General features: G+C 40.4%; 3 protein-coding genes across 37 annotated transcripts in view; 2 read left to right on the top strand and 1 right to left on the bottom strand.

The window, feature by feature from the left end:
* LOC120456239 (disks large 1 tumor suppressor protein) overlaps positions 1-21,602 on the top strand; it is a 40,281-nt gene extending 18,679 nt beyond the window's left edge. For 7 of the 35 annotated variants that reach the window (XM_039642931.2, XM_039642936.2, XM_039642932.2 and 4 more), the window contains 14 exons: positions 6,299-6,322; positions 7,321-7,872; positions 7,933-8,638; positions 9,881-9,968; positions 10,026-10,239; positions 10,315-10,728; positions 10,791-10,893; positions 11,782-11,856; positions 12,813-12,857; positions 14,705-14,785; positions 17,237-17,386; positions 17,529-17,811; positions 17,874-17,965; positions 18,032-21,602. In XM_039642931.2, the coding sequence (XP_039498865.1) occupies positions 6,299-6,322; positions 7,321-7,872; positions 7,933-8,638; positions 9,881-9,968; positions 10,026-10,239; positions 10,315-10,728; positions 10,791-10,893; positions 11,782-11,856; positions 12,813-12,857; positions 14,705-14,785; positions 17,237-17,386; positions 17,529-17,811; positions 17,874-17,965; positions 18,032-18,138 (2,934 nt within the window). In that variant the 3' untranslated portion in view covers positions 18,139-21,602. The other 28 variants (XM_039642946.2, XM_039642953.2, XM_039642952.2 and 25 more) reach the window with 24 other exon arrangements.
* Positions 21,603-21,762: 160 nt separating this feature from the next.
* LOC120456242 lies at positions 21,763-23,537 on the top strand. The gene is made up of 3 exons (XM_039642959.2): positions 21,763-22,003; positions 22,070-22,264; positions 22,332-23,537. Exons 1-3 carry the CDS (start codon positions 21,928-21,930, stop codon positions 23,405-23,407), a joined length of 1,347 nt encoding a protein of 448 aa, XP_039498893.1. The 5' UTR covers positions 21,763-21,927; the 3' UTR covers positions 23,408-23,537.
* Positions 23,538-23,758: 221 nt separating this feature from the next.
* LOC120455670 (putative gustatory receptor 10b) lies at positions 23,759-25,028 on the bottom strand. Its single transcript, XM_039642065.1, has 3 exons — positions 24,789-25,028; positions 24,001-24,723; positions 23,759-23,917 (listed from the first exon to the last, which is right to left on the bottom strand). The coding sequence occupies exons 1-3, from the start codon at positions 25,026-25,028 to the stop codon at positions 23,759-23,761; spliced, it is 1,122 nt and encodes a 373-aa protein (XP_039497999.1).
* Between the last annotated feature and the right edge of the window lie 95 nt (positions 25,029-25,123).

The raw sequence follows: 25,123 nt of genomic DNA, 5'->3' as shown, positions 1-25,123 counted from the left end.
ACAGCCTTAGCTGAAAATCCCTGCCAGCAATCACAGATACAGATACAGTCACTCACACAGACATACTCAAACGCACCCCAGCGCAAGCGAGTCCTCGTGAGCCTCCATCCACATCCACATCAACATCAAAGCCAACACCAACAACAACACCATTACCAACTTCGCCTTAACAACGGCAATCAAGCCAAAATGCTCAAGCGCGCTTTCGAGTCCACCTAGTTTTCCCTGCCATTTTCCCGGCGTGGAGAAGTTCTCGAGGGCAGAGCAACCAGCTCGCTAAAAAGCCAAGGAGGTGGAAAACCGCTGGCTGTGTAATTAGCCCCCTGCTCAGAGAATTAATTAGTTCGCAGTTGCGATGCTGCTCTCATTCGCACTTCATTTGGCGGTTTCACTAAAGAATTAAACAGGCTATTAACGACAAATTAATGAAATATTTTCTGTATATGTTATCAATCATTAGGTTGAAAAATTAATTTGTAATTTTTGTTATTAGTTTATAAACGACAAAGCCACAGTTTATCTCTTAAAGTTTATCGCTAGTTTAAGCTTAATTTAATACATTTTACTAAGATTTTTTAAACAATGAAGAGACCACAATAAGTAAAAGGATACCAACTTCTAATACCATTCCGTAGCTGTATAATAAATACATTGATCTAGTTTTCTGTTAGGAATCGATTTAAAGAACGTTTTTAGTGCCATATTCAGATAACAAATGGAATTTGAATTCGATTTTTAAGTTGCATGTTACACTGCAACCGCGTTTTCACCTTAATTATTCATGTGGCACGGAAAGCGAGAACGCCCACAATTTTAAATCGCCAATGGTAAAGCCAGTGTAATTGGGAGCACACCAGTGTATTTATCCGCCTTTTTGCATTTTTACCCACTTTTCCTGCCTTTTAACGAATCGTTACTTACTTAAGACGCTTAAGGCGCTCGGCCTCCTCGCTTTTGTGGGCCAAGCGTCGCCCATTTCCGTTTCCGGTGTGTTGTTGTTGCTCGTTGTAGCTAACCTGGCCAGAAGGCAAAAGTACATATAGAAACGAGAACGGGAAAACGAGAACGCCCGGCGTAACAAATTTTCTTTATATTAAAGCTTACGATGTTTATATTAAGTTTTTAGTGCACGATTTTGTTTGATTTGTGTTTAGAAACAAATGAGGTACATTGTAAAAAAATACATAATCAAGCATATTTATAATTTTAGCTTAAGTTTCATGCATGTTTTGGTTATGATTAATGTTTTAAGTTGCCAAAAGAAATTTGATTTTGATTTAAGAAACATACCATGTGAAACCCCATTAAAAATATACATACGTTTTGCGCTTCTTATTTGATTTGTTTGTTCGTTTTTATTGCCTTGATTTATGGTTTGTATTGATTTTTATTTTAAGTTTTTATTATGATTATTTCTGCAGGCTAAAAATCTAATAGTTCGATTAAGATATTTTAATACAGCTTAACTATATCAATGCTTAGCATTGACACAAGCCACTCTTAAAAAAAAGTCGAAATGCCAATATCGTTACTGCATTTTAGTATTGTACGACATTGTACGACATAATATTGTACGAAATAAAAACAGTTGATCATTTTTAAAAATCGAGCTTTTAAAAATTTAGCATACGTATCTAGTATTTTTTGGTATAACTCGACGATCACCAAGCGGTCACTCTGTTGCCAATCGATAGGTCGAGTTAGCTGCAAAAATCGATTCTATTAGTTGGGTGTGTTGTTTTCGTCGCGCTCGGTTCTTCGCTTTATTTTTTTGTTTGTTTATTTTGTTTTGTGCAATGGATATGTGAACACAAGTAATTTAATATGAGTGAATGGTTTATGAGTCATTGGCACTGCATTACCAACGACGGTGACATATAACTGAAGTGTGCGAAAGGGAGCGAGCATTGCCAGCGCAAGCGATAACGATAGACCGCCGCCTATCGATCAACACGGAGGGGGAAAATGCCAGCAAAACAAGGAGACAGAGAGAGAGAGTGAGAAAAATTTTAAGTCGGTATACCGAAAAAAAAAACGCTCTCCCTCTCTCGCACAGAGTGTGCGTGCGTGCGTGCGTGTTAGTGTGTCTCCGTGTGTTGTGTTGTGTTTGTTGTTTCGGTGGCGGCGGCGGCGGCCTCTTTTCAGTTTCCCGATCGCTAAAACACAAACAACACGCCCGTGCGTGCGATTTAAATATATAGATGTTTCAAAAGAAAAACCACTAAGTTCGTGTGCATTTTCGTTTGTCTAGTGCAAAAAGTTGGATAACCACAGGCGGCAAATAAAATTGTAACGAATCGAGTTCAAGAAGAAAAAGAAGAAGCAGAGCCAGCAGCGCCGGCATTTGTCCGTGTGTTGTTGTGGTTGTTGCTTGTGTGCGGCTGTAACTTTAACCCTTGAACCGCCATAAGAATAAAAAACAAGTATAACAATAAGTTATAAAATCAATTCAACAAAAGCCGCTGCAATATGACAACGAGGAAAAAGAAGCGCGACGGCGGCGGCAGCGGCGGCGGATTCATCAAGAAAGTATCGTCGCTCTTCAATCTGGATTCGGTAAAAATCGGTCTTACTACTATCCATTATCATGTCTGCGTACATATGTAGATACATATATATATATACATATATATATATATATACATATATATATAAATATATACATATATATGGCCAATATGAAAAATATCTGTTGGATATATGTAGAAAAAGCTGGGCATCTGCGCTCTATATAGTGCGCGATGATTCCATGGTTTGTGATACCCTCTCTTCGTCGTAGGGTATACTAGATTGTTTGAAAAGTGTGTAACAGCAAGAAGGACTTTATTAAGTATATGTATTCTAGATCAGGATTACTAGACAAGTCACTCTGACTTCGTTCGGTTCTGAACGTTACCACGCCCACCAATCGCAAAAAGTTGTTTTATATCTTAATCTGTCTAGTGCTACACTGTCTAATGGGTATTTACTAGTCGTGAGATTCTGCTATGGTGTTCTCTCTTGTGTTCAAAACAAATTCGCAGACGGACCGAAATCTAGCCGATTTTCCTCGATTCAATAACCATATACAAGTGTGCGAACAGCTGGGGGCATGCTTTTAGTGCCAAATTTACTTCTATTACTTCCATTTAAATGTGGTGCGATGTGAAGGTGCGCCAGCTCTCAAAAAGTTGAATTGTTTACGGCTTACATGCACATTTAAGTATTTGTTTACGCAGCTTCTGGGCTTTGTTTACTCTTCAAGTATTGTACGGAATTGCATGCAAATCGAGCAAATTGTATACAAGTTAATTGTTTGTTAGCCAGTTGTGCACAAAGTTATTTATAACGGCTATACTATTATTCCTATTGGTTGACTATTACATCTTTTTAGCGCAACTCTGAATGGGAACTATACTATTGCCCTCCATTGTGCACACACACTCGCACTCACACAGTTGGGTGCGTTGTCATCATTTTAGCGTCTTTGCATTGCCTTCGCAGAAAAAAAGTAATAGAAAGAACACACTCCTTCGTCTCTTTCTAATGCTCCGATCAACGGTTCTTCTCTTGTTGGATTTGTTTCTTTTTGTTGTTCCTGTTGTTGCTGTTGCTGTTGCTGCTGCCCTTAATATTCCGCACAGACGTACTTGTTGTTGTTGTCCCCAATTCGATGTGCCCTCTCGCTCGCTCTCTTAATTTTTGACGAAAACCGTTTTATTTTCGTGAATTCTATCACCCACCAAACAAAGGAATTTACAGTGGACACTGGCTAAATGAGAAGGCTGCCAATATGTAATTCCTAAAAATCCACGCGTAGAGCGAGATAACTTATAATTGGCATTATGACTATTATAAAACCCCTTCAACTATTTTCCCGCAAAATCACTGTTAAATCGAAGGTGTTTTTCTCTGTGCATGCCAGTGTATCTCACCCGATTTTTCCGCAAAAACTTATAAACACATCACGCGTCTGTCGCGGCAGTGGCAACAACAAATGGACGCGAAGGACAAGTTTACATATTGAACCATAATTTTAGTACTACCCACCGCTCCCTGGGGGCCGGAATAATATAATAATGGAATATGGCTTTGGATTTCCGTTTTGATTTCGTTTCCCTCGCAGGTGTTTCGACCACGACCGCGATCGTTGTCACGTCCATTTCCGTCCCGTCCGATCTCATACAGTAAACCCCTGGGCATTGTGCCAACATTTCTATACTCGATTTGATCAATGAAGTGCAACGCAGCTTGACGCATTCAAATTTCTCACTGGCCGTGGATTATTTGCGGATTATTAATAAGCTACATACATATGTATGTATATGTATATGGTTATGCTATAATCTTCGGTGCGTTTCATGTGGTAAAGGGGTATCAATAGTCTTTACGCTTTTATGGCAATATCCATATAGATCTACATATCTCCTGTGACTCACATTTGTTTATCGTGAGCAATTGGGTCTCAGGTTTTTTAACTAAAAATACTCAAATTCCGTGCTATACATGCTTATGATCACATATGCGAAATGTGTTTTATTTTGGGGAATCTTTTTGCATGGCCGCAATAAAAAGACTTTCTAAAGAGCCTTGACCATTGCTAGGAACTATTAACTAGTTATCCCATTCGTTTAGGCCTTGAAAAGCTCGTTTCGAGTTTTGCTACTAGTGCATTGCCTATTAAATTTCCCTTTACCACTTTGCATGCGACGCGAGTAATCGAATAAGCATTTAAATAGACTATAATTTAATGATTCATTTGATTTGAGGTTTTGCTCTTACGACATTATGGCAACGCTTTTTTTTCATTAACAAAATTCGAGGTGCAGTTGGAATTCTGATTCAGTTACAGTTTTCTTACAATGCCTTAAGAATTTTATCGTCTGCGGTTCGGTTTTCCGCATTTTCAGTGTGCTTGTGGTCCCAAGCATACGTTTATCATAGATAAGATAAGCGCTCCATACATATATGTGATATGATTTGGCTTTAGTGCCAGCTACTAATTTCAAGGGTGTGCAACTTTACAAAAAAAACAAGGCCTACGAAAAAAAGTCTAGAAGTGGGAGAAAAAAAAGCGATTGTAGCTCGTTGGCCCCGTTAATATAGCGTGCTGTTGTTGAGGTTTTTTTCTTTCGGGTTTTTGTTGCCTATTTTTTTTTTTTGCTTGGGGCTTAGTCGGCTGAAAGTCTTGTGTGTTTGTCCCAAGACGCCCCTGCCCCCCCGCCACATTCCTAGCCCATTACTTCGCCCCGTAAAAACGCCCGCTCGCATTAAAGTGAGTTCCGATTGTTAACTTTATGATGTAATTTTTCTTCTTTTTATAATTCTTTTTGGGCTGGAAAAAGGGTAACCAGAGTTGTCAGCGGAAGCAGAAGCGGCACGAACCTGTTAGCCTAAGTGGCCGCGTACAGTGTTTGCCCGCTAATGGGTTCTCACAGATGTAACACGTCTTTCGCTGTAATTACAGACATTAAATTATATGACATGTGAATGGAGGAGCGTTAGGCACATTTTTATGTTTCCTTGAAACATATGTTTTAAACTATTTTACATATGAATAATCGTATCATATTCAATCTTTAAAGTAAACAAGCAAATCAAAGTAAATCCCCTTTAGCGAGGCACCACTGTAGCTGCAGCAGCGAGTATCCTCCAGCGATTAACCCAAAGAGCATATTAATATTTTTAGACCGCCTGCTTAGGCTCCCTAGGCGTACACTTGACTTGACCCACTCCCAGGGTTAATTGGCAATTTTTCGCTAGACAAGAGCGTCCGATATGGGAATTTATCTGCAGCGGGGCTGTGGCGGGTTAAGTGGGAGGATTGGTGGAGCGACGCCCACTTTTGCAGTGCATATGTACATCTTCTTGGGGTTAATGTTGCTGTCGTCGCCGCTTGATGAATTCATTTACACTGGGCTGCTAATCAATTGAACTCGTTTAACGATGCCGTAACCCGCCACCCCCTCCGTGCGCCCCTCCGCCCATTAACCCACTAAGATCGCCGCGGGTTGTGCAAGCTGTGGTTTTTGTTGCCATTTTTAGCGCACTGCTGTTTTCGTTTGTTTTTTTGTTTTTTCGTTTTTCTTCTTTTTTTTTGTATTTTGGTCGCCTGTTAATTGCAACGAGAGTTTTGGCTGCACGGCCCAGTTAATTCAAGATATTTCGAGACTCCATTGCCATTGACACGATTTCCCATCTCCGGCGAGGGTGCGGCCCTGGGGGGCTTTGTAGGGTTAATACTGTATGCTAATGAGTCACTGAACCGATCGGAGATCCTCTCTAAACGTATCTCTTTCACTTTAATCACCCACTACAGCTCCATAAGGCATCGTCGACAAAGGTAAGCCACACAAACGGATCCGAAACGAGATTAGATTCTTAACCCACCTGTTGCCATCGTCGAATTGTACTTCATATTGCCCATTTCATATTGTACATTTAAATGCAGTCGAACATTTCCATTTTTGCAACTTACTTGATTCTACAATAGAATGTTTTTAAAAATACAAAATTCCAACATTTAAAGATGCTTTTTGAAAAATGTAAACTATTTTTTGGCTTTTAATTTAATAAATTGATGCTACGTCTATAATGAAATATATAGAGTATATTTGCTACCAACTTCCTGCAATATGTAGTGAAATCGAACATGGAAACGGGCCAAAAAATCAACGTTGTTTGTCGTCGTTTTAACTGCATTTGCATTTATTTGTGTGATCGTCGTGTGTTTCGTCTCCGTTCATGTTGTTTTATGTATTCGCTGCCTAACTGAATTATCCATGCAATGACATCACAAGTCGCTAAAAAGCTGAGGAGCGCATATTATTGAAATTAGCTCGAAAGAATGCTTTTTGGGGCGTATTTCTAGATATTTCCAGCATTAAATAAGCAATTCACAACTGAAACAAATGAAATGATTGCTTCAATTTTTTGTAGAGAAAGTGACTTCATCTAAATCAGCACTCATCTTATATGTTAAATTTGTGTACTTAATTGAGTGCTAATGGGTACTCAAAAAAATACATATTTCTAACCCAACTATGTAAGAATATTATTAAATAATAAACTCAATTGTTTAAATCCATAAATTCCATAAATTCTGGAACATAAGTCAACATACATCTAGTTATTTTAGACGTAAACAAATAAAATATTTAATATTTATGTTATTCATTTATGTACTCACATAATAGAGACAGCTCTCATTACATTCACAATTCACAATACCCTAAAACACTTACTTACCCCACATTATTCCCACTATGTGTCCATTGTATAATGACTCCCAAAGAACTCATCTCTATATGAACCATTTTAATGACCTTCCATATCCTCCAGGTGAATGGCGATGACAGTTGGTTATACGAGGACATTCAGCTGGAGCGCGGCAACTCCGGATTGGGCTTCTCCATTGCCGGCGGTACGGATAATCCGCACATCGGCACCGACACCTCCATCTACATCACCAAGCTCATTTCCGGCGGAGCAGCTGCCGCCGATGGACGGCTGAGCATCAACGACATCATCGTATCGGTGAACGATGTGTCCGTGGTGGATGTGCCACATGCCTCCGCCGTGGATGCTCTTAAGAAGGCCGGAAATGTGGTCAAGCTGCATGTGAAGCGAAAACGTGGAACGGCCACCACACCGGCAGCGGGATCGGCAGTAGGAGATGCACGCGATAGTGCGGCCAGCGGACCGAAGGTCATCGAAATCGATCTGGTCAAGGGCGGCAAGGGACTGGGCTTCTCCATTGCCGGCGGCATTGGCAACCAGCACATCCCCGGCGACAATGGCATCTATGTGACCAAGTTGATGGACGGCGGAGCAGCGCAGGTGGACGGACGGCTCTCCATTGGAGATAAGCTGATTGCAGTGCGCACCAATGGGGTAGGTTCCATTAACTACTGAATGGTTGCTCCTAATTTAGTTATTTTATACCTTCGACAGAGCGAGAAGAATCTGGAGAACGTAACGCACGAACTGGCGGTGGCCACGTTGAAGTCAATCACCGACAAGGTGACGCTGATCATTGGGAAGACACAGCACCTGACCACCAGTGCGTCCGGCGGCGGAGGAGGAGGCCTTTCATCCGGACATCAGTTGTCGCAGTCCCAATCGCAATTGGCCACCAGCCAGAGCCAAAGTCAGGTGCATCAGCAGCAGCATGCGACGCCGATGGTCAATTCGCAGTCGACAGGTGCGCTAAATAGTATGGGACAAACGGTTGTCGATTCACCATCAATACCACAAGCAGCCGCAGCAGCAGCAGCAAATGCATCTGCATCTGCATCAGTCATTGCAAACAACAACACAATCAGCAACACCACAGTCACCACAGTCACGCCCACAGCCACCAACAGTAGCAACAAGTTGCCGCCGTCGCTTGGCGCTAACAGCAGCATTAGCATTAGCAATAGCAATAGCAATAGCAACAGCAATAATATCAACAACAGTAATAGCATCAACAACAACAACAGTAGCAGCAGCACGACGGCAACTGTTGCAGCAGCGGCACCAACAGCAGCAGCATCTGCAGCAGCAGCAGCAGCAGCATCTCCACCCGCCAACTCCTTCTATAACAATGCTTCCATGCCCGCCCTGCCTGTCGAATCCAATCAAACAAACAACCGATCCCAATCACCCCAGCCGCGCCGTAAGCGATTCATTTGTTTATTATTTAACCAAACTTCTGTTGTAATTAATATATGCTCATCAATGTCCCGGCCAAGGGTGTTTATCGGAGGTCCTGCGATCTTCTCGAATAAATGCACTTGTGCTGGGCCCCCCATCACTTTGTTTCCTTTCTTTCTCTTCTATAACATTTCATTTAATATGACTTTTGATTGCTATTATTTGCGTATCTATTTTAAATATTTTCTTTCTCCTCGCATCTGCGTATCTTTTCCTATTAATACTTTTCAAAATCATGCTTTGAGAAATTATATCATATGAATTATATATTGATATTATATGTTATATGTTACCCTCTTTTATGTCTGTGTTTAATTACCAGTTTATTTTTACATCTCAAATGTTTATACTTTAACTATTTTGTGCATTTGTTTTTGACCTGCTCGAGTGCATTTATGGAATACAGTCCAATAAAGGCACTTGAAGCGGGTCCAATTCCTTACTCCAATCCTTCCTTAAGTACATCCCGTTCGTATATGTGATCCTTCCAATATATTCCTCCTCTGCCGGCCAATTACTTACTGCTATTGCTGCTGTGCCAAGTTAATTTGAGGCTCTAGAAAAGATGGCTTTCATTTTCACACGCTGAAAGCTGCTCTCCCGCCTTTCCCTGTAGTCTCCTCCGCCGCCATGCTGTTAATTTGAACATCCTGCCCTCAAAAGTTGTGCCTAGTGTTCTAGAATTGTGTTCTGGATCAGACCATTAGAGTTTGATAACCCAATCTATGTTGATTTGTTGTGCTGTATATTAAGGTATTAAGGTGTTAATAGGCGTTATTGGTGTGCCTGGGGATCGTGTATGCCTGTGTATAGTGTGTGTTTGTGTTGTGCGGGGAAATCAAGTGCAATCTTCAGTTTCCGTTCTGTTGTCTTCCGTTTCTGTTTCCGTTGGCCTCAGTTTTTGTCGCAGTATTTTACTTTAAACAGTTTCTTTCTCTTTCTCGTCGGTGCCAGCTGTCTCTGTCCCTTTTGCGTTTGTCTGTCTCTGTCTGGACTTCTCTGGACGCGCTGAAACCGCAAGAAAACATTATATTTCTCAAGGCATTATTAACCGCTCTATCTCTCTCTATCTCTGTCTCTGTCTCCCTCTTTATCTATCTATCTATCTCTGTCATGTCTTAATAATAATAACTTACATTCAATGTGCAACAAAAACGACCGATAAACCTAAAACCAAAATCACAAATTTCTGATAACAACCTAGAGCCCGGCTCGCGATACGCCTCTACAAATGTCCTAGCCGCTGTTCCACCAGGAACTCCACGCGCAGTCAGCACCGAGGATATAACCAGGTGAGTGCCTCGATCACTTTTCCATGCATTCGGGTATTTAATAGCTTGATATCGCAGAGAACCGCGCACCATCACCATCCAGAAGGGACCGCAGGGCCTGGGCTTCAACATAGTTGGTGGCGAGGATGGCCAGGGTATCTATGTGTCCTTCATCCTGGCCGGCGGTCCAGCGGATCTTGGCTCGGAGCTGAAGCGTGGCGATCAGCTGCTCAGCGTGAACAATGTCAACCTCACGCACGCCACCCACGAAGAGGCGGCCCAGGCGCTCAAGGTGAGTCAAAGCAAAGTTCCAGGTGAACCGTAAGAGAAATTGAACAATTATTAAAATCGTATTTTTATATTCTAGACTTCTGGCGGTGTGGTGACCCTGTTGGCGCAGTACCGCCCAGAGGAGTACAACCGCTTCGAGGCACGCATCCAAGAGTTGAAACAACAGGCTGCCCTCGGTGCCGGTGGATCGGGAACCCTGCTGCGTACCACGCAGAAGCGATCGCTGTATGTGCGCGCCCTGTTCGACTACGATCCCAATCGAGATGATGGATTGCCCTCGCGAGGATTACCCTTTAAGCACGGCGATATCCTGCACGTGACCAATGCCTCCGACGACGAATGGTGGCAGGCACGACGAGTCCTCGGCGATAACGAGGACGAGCAAATCGGTATTGTGCCATCGAAAAGGCGTTGGGAGCGCAAAATGCGAGCTAGGGACCGCAGCGTTAAGTTCCAGGGACATGCGGCTGCTAATAATAATCTGGATAAGGTGAGTGGTGAGCAATAGTTACAATGTTATCTCATTAACCAATTGCATTTCTTATCTACCAGCAATCGACATTGGATCGAAAGAAAAAGAATTTCACATTCTCGCGCAAATTTCCGTTTATGAAGAGTCGCGATGAGAAGAATGAAGATGGCAGCGACCAAGAGCGTAAGTAGACCAAGTCAAGGGAAGCCAGCAGTCTCGATCGTTCGCTCTTTCTTCGGAGATGGCCAATAATGGGAGAACATCAAGCTACTCAAAATCAAGGCGTTTTTGGTTTAGTCCTAGTCTTAAGGCTCAATGACTTTCTCCACTGAATTTCTGTCTGAATGAGAGTGTGTGATTTTGGGCGGGTGTTTGATTGACTTGTGGTTGTGTATTTTCTGCTTATGATTACAAGATATTAATGTTGTTGAAATATCTTTCGCGAAGATCACCTAAAACTCACTGTCAAAGTCCTTGTCCCGTTTTTGTTTTCTTAGTTAAGTCTTTCATGACGTAATAAATGTTTTTTATGTTAATCATCCTAAGTGTACGTATCATAAGATTCAGAAAACTCGTTAATTGCCTTGTAACTTGTGGGAATGAAAGGTTGCAAATTTTCTTTACACACAGGAAACATTTGATAAGAATAACCTTCAAAAGCTTAAAGTTCTTCATGTCCCATTTCGTTGTGTTTTATGTACTGAGTTGGTGTTTTTAATTTATTAAAATGAATTAGACATATGTTTTGTTTGATGTTTCTGTTTGAAGAGATTTATCCATTGCCCCAACCGATTTTTTGTTTGTTTTGTTTTATGCATTTTATATGATTTACATTTCTGTTTATTTCCATATGTTTTCCCCGCCGAAATCCGTGATGTCCAAACACTCATTCTACCCACATGTACCAAATTCTGGATGAACCGATCGGATCCATCGACGAACCGACGAATCACTGAAACAACCACACTGAAACATACACATACTCACACATTTCCTGTCCCATTCGATATGCTTGGATGTTGGATGTTGTATTATTTTTGTGTGTGCCCCGATCCCGAACTATATGTTTAGCCAATGGAGTCGTGAGCAGCACCAGCGAGATTGACATCAATAATGTCAACAACAACCAGTCGAATGAACCGCAACGTAAGTGCCGACTATGTCAGGTGAAAATGTTTCCAAACAGAGCCGAAGTTGGCGGTATAAATGTCGAGATGTATCCGCTTGTAAATGTATCCAGGTGTCAGGGCTTCTCAGATGGTCTAGTCTTGGTTAACAATCACACACAAACACACCCACACATACAAAGCCTTGTAAACGAACACACCCATACACATATTAGACAGTAAGCTATAGTCACACGATCTTACTAACAGTTAGTCCTCGCGGGGAGTTCTATAGCTCATGGCCATCCATCGTGTATATAGTCTTGGATTAAGCTAAAGATAATCATATCTGTATCCGAAGAGTGTTCTTCAGCGGCAGGGTTGCACGTTTTACATCAATGTACATCTTACGATACATCATCAACAGCCCATCGAGATGAAACCAAGTTGATTTCGTTCTTTAGTTAATTTAAAAAGCTTTTTCTCCCGCAACTCTCTACTGACAGTACATTTATCTTCTTATCGCTCTTCTCTCTATAAAAAATATCCAACCTTAAATCTCTGAGTCCAGCTGCTTTCATCAAATATCTACATCACTACGACTCCAAACAGTTTTCTGAAAACCAGCAACAACCTTTAACTACTTGCCATCCTGTTCCTGTTATAATACATACAGAAGATGAAGGAACATTTTGATGGTTTTTACAGACTACTAAAATCTTGAATGGTTCTTAGGTCAATTTTTTTTAATTGCATATAAAAGTTCATATTTCTTAGCCATTAATTTAAAGATATTACAATGCTAAAAGTACCATTCAAGATCACATTTTTAATCAATTATAATAGTGTATAATGTTGGGCCTACCCAAATGAACCGAATTCAAACGCTGTTCTGTTTTAAACTGACCAAACATATCTCTTTCGATTTCTTCTCTTCTGTTTTCTCTCTTTTCTCTTCCCTTTCGGTTTCTCGTTTGTTTTCTCTTCGTTTTCTAGCCTTTATGCTTTGCTACACACAAGACGATGCCAATGCTGAAGGAGGTATGTACTCGATCAGATCAATTTACCAACATATCTACTTATACATAACAATCTATCTATATATCTGAGTAAATCCACTGAACATAAGAAAGACGTAACATACATTTAACCATGCAAATTTTCGATTTTCATACATAGAAATGCATTTGCTGTAAGAACTAACACAGTTTCAGCAGAAACACATGCGATTAACCACTTACCTGCATATATACATACATAACATACCTATTTACATACATGCATACATCAAAACATCACACGTGATTACTGTACTATGATTTTTCGTTGGTTCCGTTAGAATTTTTTGTTTTCAGCGCTTTTTATTTGCATCAATACATCTGTACATCACATGTATTTGGCGATCTCTACTCGTACATCACTCTCTATCGCTATAAATACATGTCAAGACTATCCAAATATATATAGCCCACTATCTTCTATATATCTAACCGCAAGACTATTGCGGAATAAATCAATCGTCCAAATGTAACTTTCGAAAGCGCTCTATCATATGCATGTAAATGTCCATTAAATGTACACTAAATGTATAAAGGCATTAGAAAAAGGAAATATGTTAAATTTTTATGCTAAATCGGATGTACGTCTGATTTGCATAGGATATCTGAATAGATCTGGCCGTAAGACACAAAAAGATGTACAGGAAGACCATACATCGAAACTCCCAGGGAGAAAATCTCTGTTTTGTGGGGGTTTCTGTTTTAAGTTTATCTTTTAAGTTCATACTTTGGATCCCCCTGGTTGTTCACATTACAGAGCGTATACGTACATATACGAACATGCAGACAGAAATCAAAACTTTAAACCATTTCGATCTCAACTTGCTGTTCTATTATTATCCGCTTGTATCACACATCGTGTTTCAATGTTGCCACACTCGAAGCGATATATACTGTACATATAAATGTAACCAGAATGGCGTACTTGGTGTGAATACAGAACAGATCATCATACAGATAAACCACCCAGATACGGATACAGATACAGACAACCGAAATAAAGTTTTTCTTTGACAATTCTCAGTTCGGGATGCACACGAAATAACCATAATCTCGTACACAGGAAAGGAACTCGCAACTAAACTCCCGAACTCAAATATCCCCCATTTTCCTCTTCGAGTTACATTTTTTTATGTTCTCAGTCAGCCACAGACAGACAGTACCAGACATGAGTAAATGGTGATTTCGATTTCGATTTGTTGTTAATCCTTTGATATTTTTGTTCTTCTTTTACATTTAACCCCTGTGTCTGTGAACTACTTTGAATTCTTGTGTTGTTTGCCTACTACTCAACTACTACCAACCACTACAACTACAACTACAACTACTTCAACAACAACGACAACAACATCTACTACCGTTCGAATCTACTACTATTCTACTACTATATCTACTACCGATCTATAACTGTGCGTAAAACGCGCAAACGCAACGTCACTCCATCTCTCTATCGTTCTCTCTCTCTCTGTTTCTCTGTTTATGAATATATGAACTATATATTTTGATGGAACTACACCGAAACTACACATATCCCTAATTTGTAAACCTCTGTTTAACTCACAATATTTTCTCTTGTTCTAAATACACAATATCCCATACAACACATATCAATATCGCTCTATATATAAATATTTAACTTCTCAAATCAACCAAACCAAACCAAACAAACCAAACAACAAAAAATTGAAACCAACAATATGACCACCGATATATATAACTCTGTATACATATATATTTGTTATAACCATGCGCTCACGAACTGCGACAACAACCAACTACTAAATTCTTCTAAAACTACGCTATCATCGCTATCGACTAATCACTGCTCAGGCGAGATTATCTACAGGGTGGAGTTACCCGATATGGAGCAGATAACTCTGATCTACTTGGAGAATAATGATGCTGACTATCGTAAGTCGAGCATCTGAACAACCAACAATCACAAAAAATATAAAACAACCACAAGAATCAACAGCAAAAAAAAAAATGCAACAAGTCTCTTCTCTTTTTGTAATACTAGTGAAAAATACAACAAAGCTTATGTTTTCTTCAACTTATAAAAAAAAAGACGAAAGAATGAAAGTTAAATATTTAGTTATGAATACAAGGAAACCAAATTTTTGCAAAATCTATTCCTCTTGGTTATATTTTTCGTTCTTTCTTTGATTTCTGCCTATCTCTTGCTTTGTCTCTCACTCATGCTGTCTCACTCCATCTCTCTCTCTCTATCTGTTTCTTTCTCTGCTATATATCTATCTCTATGGCGCTTTGTGAAAGAGAATACATTTGAAAACTAACTTTTTGCAAAGGCTTTCAGTAGAGTTTTGTTTTTCTTCCTTTCATTAAATTCATTTTGTGTATCGGAGTATTAACTAATGAGTGATAAACTCCATTCTTGTTGGTAGAACAATTTTTGTATATTATTTAAGACCATGCAAGTGGTGCAAATAAACTCTCTTCAAGATTGAAGTGAAATTCCAAACCCATCCATTAAACTTCCTCGGACACTTCGTGTTTTTTTTTTTTTGTTAATATTAGACCTTATAGTTTGTTCATAATTTCTTCAACTGTTGTGAATTGTTGATAGTTGCGTAGAACCGAATGATGATAGCAAATTTTGTGAACCCACCAGAATCACACAACTGACACACCCACACCCTGTATCGTTTGCCTATTTCTCTTCTCCTTTTTTTTGTCTTTTTTTTTTTTTTGATTGCCACATTGCGTAGCATCACCCGAGCAGTAACAGAAGTTAACCCATGGATCTGGAACAGATCCGATCCGAACCGATCCGATCCGATCCCCAACCAAATGAGCTGAGCCTTCTCCTTCTGCCTGGATAGTTAGTTGTTTGTCCCAGTCCTTTTCTTTGTTAGCCCAAACAACACACCTACTCACCTCGTCGACACACGTCCCTCTATATAAATATATATAGAGTTCTAGATCGATTCGAATTCAGTTGGTTTGTTGATGTTTTCATGTACTGCTTGTATAGTGTCGTGTCTTTTGCATGTGCCACCCCCGCAACCGAACCACCGCAAAATCTGTTTCTGTTTGAAAGAATTAAATCAGATATATTACCGCTCCTCGAAACCTTTCGTCTTAGAGTTCAGAGATAATTGTGAATTAATGGCGGGTTAAGATGGAACACAAAACAAAACCCAACCAAAAGTGAAACTGAAATAAAGGAATTGTACAAATCGAGGGAGTTTTATTTGGCTTAATCGATCAGTTGTTAATCCACCCCGTAGCGCTCAACGTTCGTGTCTCTGTAAATGAGTCCCAAAAAGAGTTGATCTGTGAGTTCTACAAGGCGTCAAGTGAGTAAATCCCATAACCCACCTGGTAGAGAGGAAGTGCGACTGCGTTCCCAGAACCTCAAAGCAGCCAACAAAAAAAAAAAAAATAAAATCCAATAACCGGGTTCATCCATAGACAAATTTAATCACCTAAGCTAGTTCTAATGATCTAAACGTAATTATACACTCACTCACAACAATCGACACACAGATTTTGATTTCATGTTGTCCAAGTTTATGTGTGCCATGTATGTAACATCATGATGTCATGTATGTAGTATGTAACCATGTGAGACAAGTCTGCCAACTGTCTGTTAACTGTTTGCTCGTAGATCGCCTGCTCTATGTACTACCTACATATTTATCATTTCTATATCCTATATATGTATATGACCCAAGACATACATTGGTAGTGTAGTAGCTTTGATTACCATAACACATTTGGCATTTACATTTGAATGTGTCTTTGATTTCGACATTACGTTTCATATCATTGTATTGTGCCTTTATGTTTTAAGTGACTTCTTCTTAGGAACCCCGATTGAACATTGAACATTATTGATTTTCTTCGAATGTTTCTTTTGCTCGATTTCTCAGTTATCCACCAAGCGCAGTGAATGCTTGATAAGTAAAGTGTAACTTGAGTGATTTGACTGATTTTCTACTATTTTATTTCGCAATTCATTTCGGAAAATATTATCAACTGAAATTTTGTTTGTACATTTTTGTGTGCGAGAGCTTTAATTTAACGAACCCAATATACCCTTAAATTTCGTAGAAAACAACTGCCAACTAGTTAAATTAACCATAGTATACACATTTTCTAATCCTTACTGACATGCCTTGATCTTTATGGATCTCTTTTAATATTAACTTCCAATTGCAATATAGACCGATTTAGAAGTTTGTTTGTAGAGTCCCTGAATCCCAAGATATATTTGTCCTACAACAAATGTCCCACCTTCCATTCCCCCTCCGATTCCCACTCATTTAGAACACTTTGCGATGATGTAGAGCACCTGCACGTCAAGTTCCTAATCCAAATGCTTACCCTACTTTCCAGCTTCCGAGGAGAACGTGTTGTCCTACGAGGCCGTGCAGCGTTTGTCCATCAACTACACGCGCCCGGTGATTATTCTGGGACCCCTGAAGGATCGCATCAACGATGACCTAATATCAGAGTATCCCGACAAGTTCGGCTCCTGTGTGCCACGTAAGTAATGCATTTTGGGCGGGCAATCTTGTTTCATTGTTCTGTATTTATTTTGTGGCGCCCCCGGTTGGACGAACGATATTATATGTTGTCTAGAAGTACATTGATATTTTAATTAAGTGCTTATGCTTTTCCCATTTAGACACCACCCGACCCAAGCGGGAGTACGAGGTGGATGGTAGGGACTACCACTTTGTATCCTCTCGCGAGCAAATGGAGCGGGATATCCAGAACCATCTGTTCATCGAGGCGGGCCAGTATAACGACAATCTATACGGCACATCCGTGGCCAGCGTGCGCGAAGTGGCAGAGAAGGGCAAACACTGCATCCTGGACGTGTCCGGGAACGCCATCAAGCGACTCCAAGTGGCCCAGCTGTATCCCGTCGCCGTGTTCATCAAGCCCAAGTCGGTGGACTCAGTGATGTAGGTTTTCCACAGACTAAAGCGTCTAAAGGCTCCCCATAATAATGGTTTTGTTTTCACAGGGAAATGAATCGTCGCATGACAGAAGACCAGGCCAAGAAGACTTACGAGCGTGCGATTAAAATGGAGCAGGAATTCGGCGAATACTTCACGGGTATAGTCAGAATAATATAAAAACCTTGCGCATCTAATAATATTTATTTTATTTGTCAACCAACAGGCGTTGTCCAGGGCGATACCATCGAGGAGATCTACAGCAAAGTGAAATCGATGATTTGGTCCCAGTCGGGACCAACCATTTGGGTACCTTCCAAGGAATCTCTATGACCAACAGCCACCACAACTTGGACACTGCCGCCTCGAGTTCGATGTCGACCGGTCTCGAGAACAACAATAGGAGCAACAGCAGCAGCAACAAATCAGCAGCCGCAGCAGAAGACGCCGCACTGATGATGCATCACAGTAACAACAGATACTAATACGACTACAACCACAACAACAACAACAACAACAACAACAGCAACAACCACAGCAGCAGCCACAGCGACAACAACAACAGTGACAAGAACAGAAAACGGATACGGATACGGATACGGATACGGATACGTATCCACGGACTAAAAAACTTGACCACAGACAGAATAAATTTATAATGACGCAGCCGCAGCAGCCAACTTAATGTAGCAAATTGTCCAAAGCAATTTTTTTTGGATGCACTCATTGATGTACGATTAGTTTAGGAGAACGTACATCCACCAGCTAGGCAATGATGAAAATGAGCGAACATCAGAGTAAAGTATTTGGCATTTGGCATATGAGATGAGATGGGTGTTCAAACTGTAGCGGACAAAGGTGTATAGTTTTTAGTTAGAACAAAGTTGGATATAAACAAAAGAAGCGAAATATAATATAATATATATATATATATATATTATATACATACATCAATATATATATACACCACTTATATAGACTAAGGTCCGATTATAAAAGCATAGAGTCGAGCGAAGATGAGTGCTTTCAGGAGTTCGTTAAGCGCTAGAGTGTTGTTTGTTTATGTTGATGTTTATATACGAGAGCCAAGAGTTATAGCGAGTTAGTTATGTTGACGATAATGTGTTTTTTTGATATATATTGACCTATATAAATATGTAAACATGCAGGCACAGGCACCCCACCCATGCACACCGATGTTTTGCCGGTGATAGTGATGTTGAGGCACAAGTGCATTGCATTGCATGGTGGTTAACTTTAAGTACGACAATGTTTAGTAGCTGACTACGAATAATGACGACGATGACGGGACGCAGATGCGGATGTGAATGCGAATGCGGTTACGGTTGCGGATCTAGCGGATAGTCAGAGTATGACGATAACGATTTACGATTACGATCTAATGATAATGATAATGATAAATATATATTGATGAATATTGACGCTAATAACGATTGAGAGATGAAAAACGTTGGTGCATTTGTTGTTAGATGTATGTAATTTTTCCCACTCGCCTTTGCCTAAAAGCAACACAAAATTTAAAACAAACAAGAACTATATAAAACGGATAATGAATAAATTAATAAACATGCGAATGATAAACACTAGTAACTAGCGGAAAAGTTACATATAGTAACACACAGACATTCACTCACACATCCACTTACTATATATCTGTACCATTTAGCCCATAGTCCGCAAGAGATCGTCGAAAAACAAAGTCATTTTACTATATAAACAAAACACCCGCATAATGTAAACTACGGCAGCAATCGATTGGATGGAATTGAGAAGGAGAAATTTAAATTGTTGTCGCGTTGATTTAAATCTATATAATGAGTAAAATATTGTATATTTAACAATCTATAAAACAAATATAGTATGTAGATAATACACACACAAACACAAACACACGAGCCCATACAAAACACACATGGACTACCGTTGCGGTCTAATTTTATACACACCAGACAAATCGAATTGCATATGCAAATAAATAAATAATTAAATAATTAAGGAAGGGGCGATGAAGAAGCAGAGCTGGAGATGAGATCAACTCAAATTAGATAACTAAACATATATTTGCTGATTAATTTATGTAAACCAATATACGATTTATAGCCAACGCACAGAAATGAAAAACAAAAACAACACATACGACATTTGTTCGAAAAAATTTAGCAAAATTCAAGTTGAGTGTTAACATTATTATTCATGCGAATATGCATATATTTTATTTTTTTACTCTCCATCTCTTTTGCTCGCTATCTTACGAACTACTTGAAACATTTTTTTTAATCACATTTTTTTTTATTGTATATTGCAAAACCGTTGACGACGCCACAGCAGCAGCAGCTGTGGATATTATTTCAAAAATATATACATATAACTATTATACGAATAAAGAGAAAACAAATTCATTATAATTTTCACAATGTATGCGCCGAGAGCATTGTTATATTTAATAAACAACCTAAAACCTAAAAAAAGGACAAACAATGAAAAACAAAATAAAAACTATGCGAATAATTTTCACTCTAAACAAAAGAAAACAAAACAAAACAAAATCGAAGAAGCTGAGGAACTCTAAGTGTAATAAACTATTTAAAAATCGAACTTCTTAATCAATTTGATACATCCAACTAGCATACGGAAAACATTGCATTGACTAACATTAAACGATGTGCAGAGGAGGAGTTAACTATAGATAACCGCTTAAACAGGGTGACTATTCGTAGCAAGTGATTTTTTTTCGCTCAAACCAAAAAAATATTTAAATCACTGGGTAGAGCCTATTTTCCAAGCGGTTCTTCCGACAAGTGAGGCACCCAGTAAACGAAACCCTATACCAAATTCAAGTCACTTTTCCAACTAGCCTTAGATTTTACTAACAAACATGAAACCCTCGAGAACTAACTATCAAGCAATTATCGACTAGATAAAGAAAATATATTTAAATTAGAGCCAGGCGTGGCTGAGAAGGGCGACTTTCTTTTCTCAAAAACAAAAACCCTAAAAAAAAAAGTATATGAAAAAAATTATAACCCTCTCGTCCCAGATGATAAATATATGTATATCCTCTCCACCACATACACGCGCGCGCATACAAAGCATGGGAAAGCGTTTCATCAAAATTGTGCCTTTTCTTTTTGTTGTTGTTGTTGTCGAATCGATTCGAATCGAAACGAAACGAATTTCGATGAAAATATACACACACATAGACACATGTACGGGCAGCTTTCGTATGGTTTCCGCTAACACTTATGTATGTACATCCCGTTTACATCACATTTACATCCTGACCCACTGCCACCCCTTATACCATGGAAAAAACCAAGGAAATGGTTTTTCGCTAGTCATACACCCACGAAAAACTGGGAGAAAAAAAGATGAAGGAAACTTTAGCCTTAGCGATCAGTAAAGAAAGTAAATCAAATTCAATTTCGTTGAAGTTCGCGAACAGATCGGCAGTAGAGCTACATATGCAATACATATAAATACGATAGTGCTAAAAACAAAAGAGAAAACAATGAGAACACTGAGAAATCGATGGATAGCAAAGAGTTTGAGAATTTGATTGATATATGAACATATGGGCAAAAACACACACAAGTACACCCAACATATGTACAATACTCATGTTCATATGCGAAATACAAATTAGAGACCCCATTCGGCCTCAAATGCGTTTTCATTATGTATTATGTCAAATGTAATTTGTTCATCAGCGGATGAAACACTCGCCCACACCCCAAAAACACACTCGAAATAAACCGTAATAAAAATACGTAATCATATGCCTGGCATTTTCATTACTTAGTTTTCATGAACTTGATTTCAGATTTTAGCCAATTCAAGAGGAGTCTTCACTTTCTGTAGCATACTTTTCAGGTTACATTTGAAACTCCCTGTTCTGCTACTATTTTCTTGATATTCTAAACAAATATTTAAAAGTTTAACAGTTCGTCTGGGCAGGCCTCATATCAGCTGTCGTTTTATTTAGGTTTGCCTTCCAAATTAAGTAATGGGCTCGATTAAACGAAGGCCAACGTGAAATTCGGTTTCAAAATTCGCTTTTGAGTTCTCCTTTATTCCTGTTTTGCGTTTCAGCTTGAGTTGGCAATGGCCCACACCATCAAGTTGGACTGGATAAGGAGGATCCTGAACCTTTGTGGCTCACGACAATCTCGTCTAATGCGTAAGGCCCATTAGGTTATTTAACAAGTACCACATTCTAAAAGGATTGTTTTTTAATCCTTGCCAGATGATGATGGTAAGACGCCGATTTGCACCCAGAGTCCCTGGAAACGCCTGATGCGACTGACCAGGAATAACTCGAGCAGCACTTCTGGTGGCAATGAACCCCGCAGACTGAAGACCAATAAACCGAAGCCCAATAACAAACAAATTTCATACACCGAACGACAAACACCTTTTAGGATCAACACATATCGCAATGGTAGGCGCATTTTTTAAAAGATCAATAGTGATTGGAATTTTGAATAATATACGTACAAATATCGTAGCTAACCAGGTAAGATTGCATCCTTTAGTCAGAGATCAGGACGAAAGGACGAACAAACATAAGCGACGCCTTCCCATTGAGAAATCAGCCACAATGAGGTTATATAATGCGCACAGAAGAGAGGAGCAGTTGGCCAGGACCTTGCGATCCCAGGATCCAAGTGGCACTCCCTCACCGAGCACCACCATACCGCTGAAGATTCTTGAAATGACCCAAAGGGATCGAACGATGTCCGCACAGCTGGTAATTGATGCGATGAGGACCAGGAATATGGAGAGGATGGCGCGCAAATCGGAGGCCAGGATGTTGAACGAGCGCGTTAGGAAGCTCTTAGAGAAACAGAAGGGCGGAAAGGTGGAAGCAAAGGAGCAGCAGTCGGAGGATGACTTCACTGTTTCCGAATCAAAGATCGCGGTGCCGGAACAGCGCCAACTGGCGGACAAGGCGGTGGTGCAATTGCTGAAGAGGGCCATTTCCCTGGTCCATTTCGGGCACGAGGATCACTCGAAGGTGAGGGATGTGAGGATCTCCAGGATGCAGACCAAACTGGACATAGATGGCCTGCATCCTTGCTGCGGCTCCGTTGATTCCCTGGCCAGCGGCAAGAAACCAAAGTCTTACCAAGCCTACAACATGCGCATTCGCTGCACCAAGAGCCCCATCCCCATTCCTATCCCAAAATCGGAAATCAAAATCAAATCCAACGCTCAGGAAATAGCCGCCAGTCTCATCAAGGAGGAGCAGCGGCGCCTGGATCGATTGAGGGCGGAAAAGGTGCAGTTAATTGGGCCCAAGGATAACACAAAACATGGTTTTATAAAAAGGAATACCAGGCAAGCAAAGTGCACAGATCCTGCCGCTTCCTGCATACCAACAGATTTGGATATGAGCTCCTTAATTGTTGATCCCAAATCGTTTCTCACAAAAGTGCTCCATAAGAAGGAGGTTCTGTCGGTTGGCCAGGCTAATAATTTCGCACTGGACACCGTGGAAAATCCAGATGTCTTCCCAAAGGCACTGACAAAAAAACCAGAGACCAAGTCCCGTAAAGAACCTGCTAAACTTTTGCCGCAATAAAATCGCATTCTTTAAACTATTTTATAGCCCAAGAAGAACCTGTTAAAAAAATAGCAATTTCAAGAATTTATTACTTTTTTTGTGCTTTGACACATGTAATAAAATCGATCAAAAACGGCCATAATTGGAATTTATTTCACAATTCATTTATTTCTTACGTTTATTCTTAGCTTAACACCTTTAGGTTCCACGGCCTTTCGTACAATGATTCCATAAGCTACGAGTTTGGTTTTAATTTCACCAGATCTCTCACCAAAACTGCTCGATTATCCTGGTAATTAAGTTAATTGAAGCAAACTGCTGACTGAGTGCTAATTGCAGCAGTGCAATATTTGCTTTGGGACAGCTAAATTAGTCTGCGATATATCCAATTTGAATGATTATAATGCCATAGGACAAGCTGCAGCTTATCAAAGCGAAGGCACATCGCATGTCCATTCTAAACATGCCAAATACATTGTTCTCCGGCGATGCTCGTCTAATGGCTCGCCTCAAAACGGACATATCCCACTGAAATAAATACTAATTAATCAATATATTTATATAAAATTTGATAGTATATTAATATTTCTCAAGTAGGCAAACTGCCTTACCTGCCTGTAAGTTGTCCTGGAAGAAGCCACATCCTTCGGACTGGCGCAGACTTGGTTTTCCTCCGCCAGCAGCTTTTCACAGATAATCTGCAAGAGTAGGACGTCCCATAAAATGACCAAAAAGGAGAAGACCATGAACAGCAATTTCCAGCCTGTACCATACAAGCCCAAGGGGTCGTGCTCCTGGGCGAACACCGAGTAGCCCAGGTAAATGGTGGCCGTGTTGAAGAACACCAGGTAAAACAAGGCCATCGCCACCAGCCAAGTGAACATTTGATGCACCCGCCTCCCGATGCCCAGCAATCGTTCCTGTCTGTGCAGCAGCTTCATGAGGCCGCTGTAGGAGCCGTACTCCTGCTGGCCATTCAGACGCAGTGCCTCAGACAGTTTGAGAAGCAGTAGAACATAGACCACCTGCACGGCATCCCTGGCCAGCGAGTTGTAGACGAAGTACAGATTGGCCAGCAAATCCCAAGCACTAAATGGTCGCCTGCCCCAATGGATGATGACACTTAGCCCGAAGTTCATGTTGTGCAAAAAGTTGAGTATCTTGGCCAGAAATGCCAGGCAGTAGAAGCGACTGTGCTCTTCAAGCTTCAGGTCCTGCTCCAAAATCCTGGACACCTCATTGTACGTCTCGCATACCTCTCGTTCAAATAGGAGGTGCCATACAATGTTGGTCACTGTCATCATGAGCTGCTGGAACACGTTGAAAGTGGACACCTGCAATTTGTTTATAATTAATTAAAAAATATTCCCTTATCGTGCTGTTGCACTGTATCCTGCACCTGCATCACGAATCCTTGCCGCCTAAACGTGGCCTCCATGAAATACGTTTGGGCGTATTTGTAGTATGCGTAAAACGCCACCAAGTTGATGGCCATTAGCAGCCAGTCGAATGTCTGCAGGATTCGGGAGTGCACCAGGCTCCGTCGAGTGGGACTATAGTAGTGGCTGGAGAAGCCCATTACCAGGATGAATCTTATCCAGAAGCGCAGAGCCAAGCGGCTCAACTTGCCCAGTCGCATTGTGGCCGGCAACTAACATGCTGGCTATATGGCATCGTCCATCGTCCATCGTCCATCGTCCATTGTTCGGAAAGTAATAAAACGACGAGTACCCT

The sequence above is a fragment of the Drosophila santomea genome, chromosome X (assembly GCF_016746245.2).
Source record: "Drosophila santomea strain STO CAGO 1482 chromosome X, Prin_Dsan_1.1, whole genome shotgun sequence".
NCBI classification, from domain to species: domain Eukaryota; kingdom Metazoa; phylum Arthropoda; class Insecta; order Diptera; family Drosophilidae; genus Drosophila; species Drosophila santomea.
Note: the sequence above shows the minus strand (reverse complement) of the source record. Positions and strands in the feature narration are given on the sequence as shown.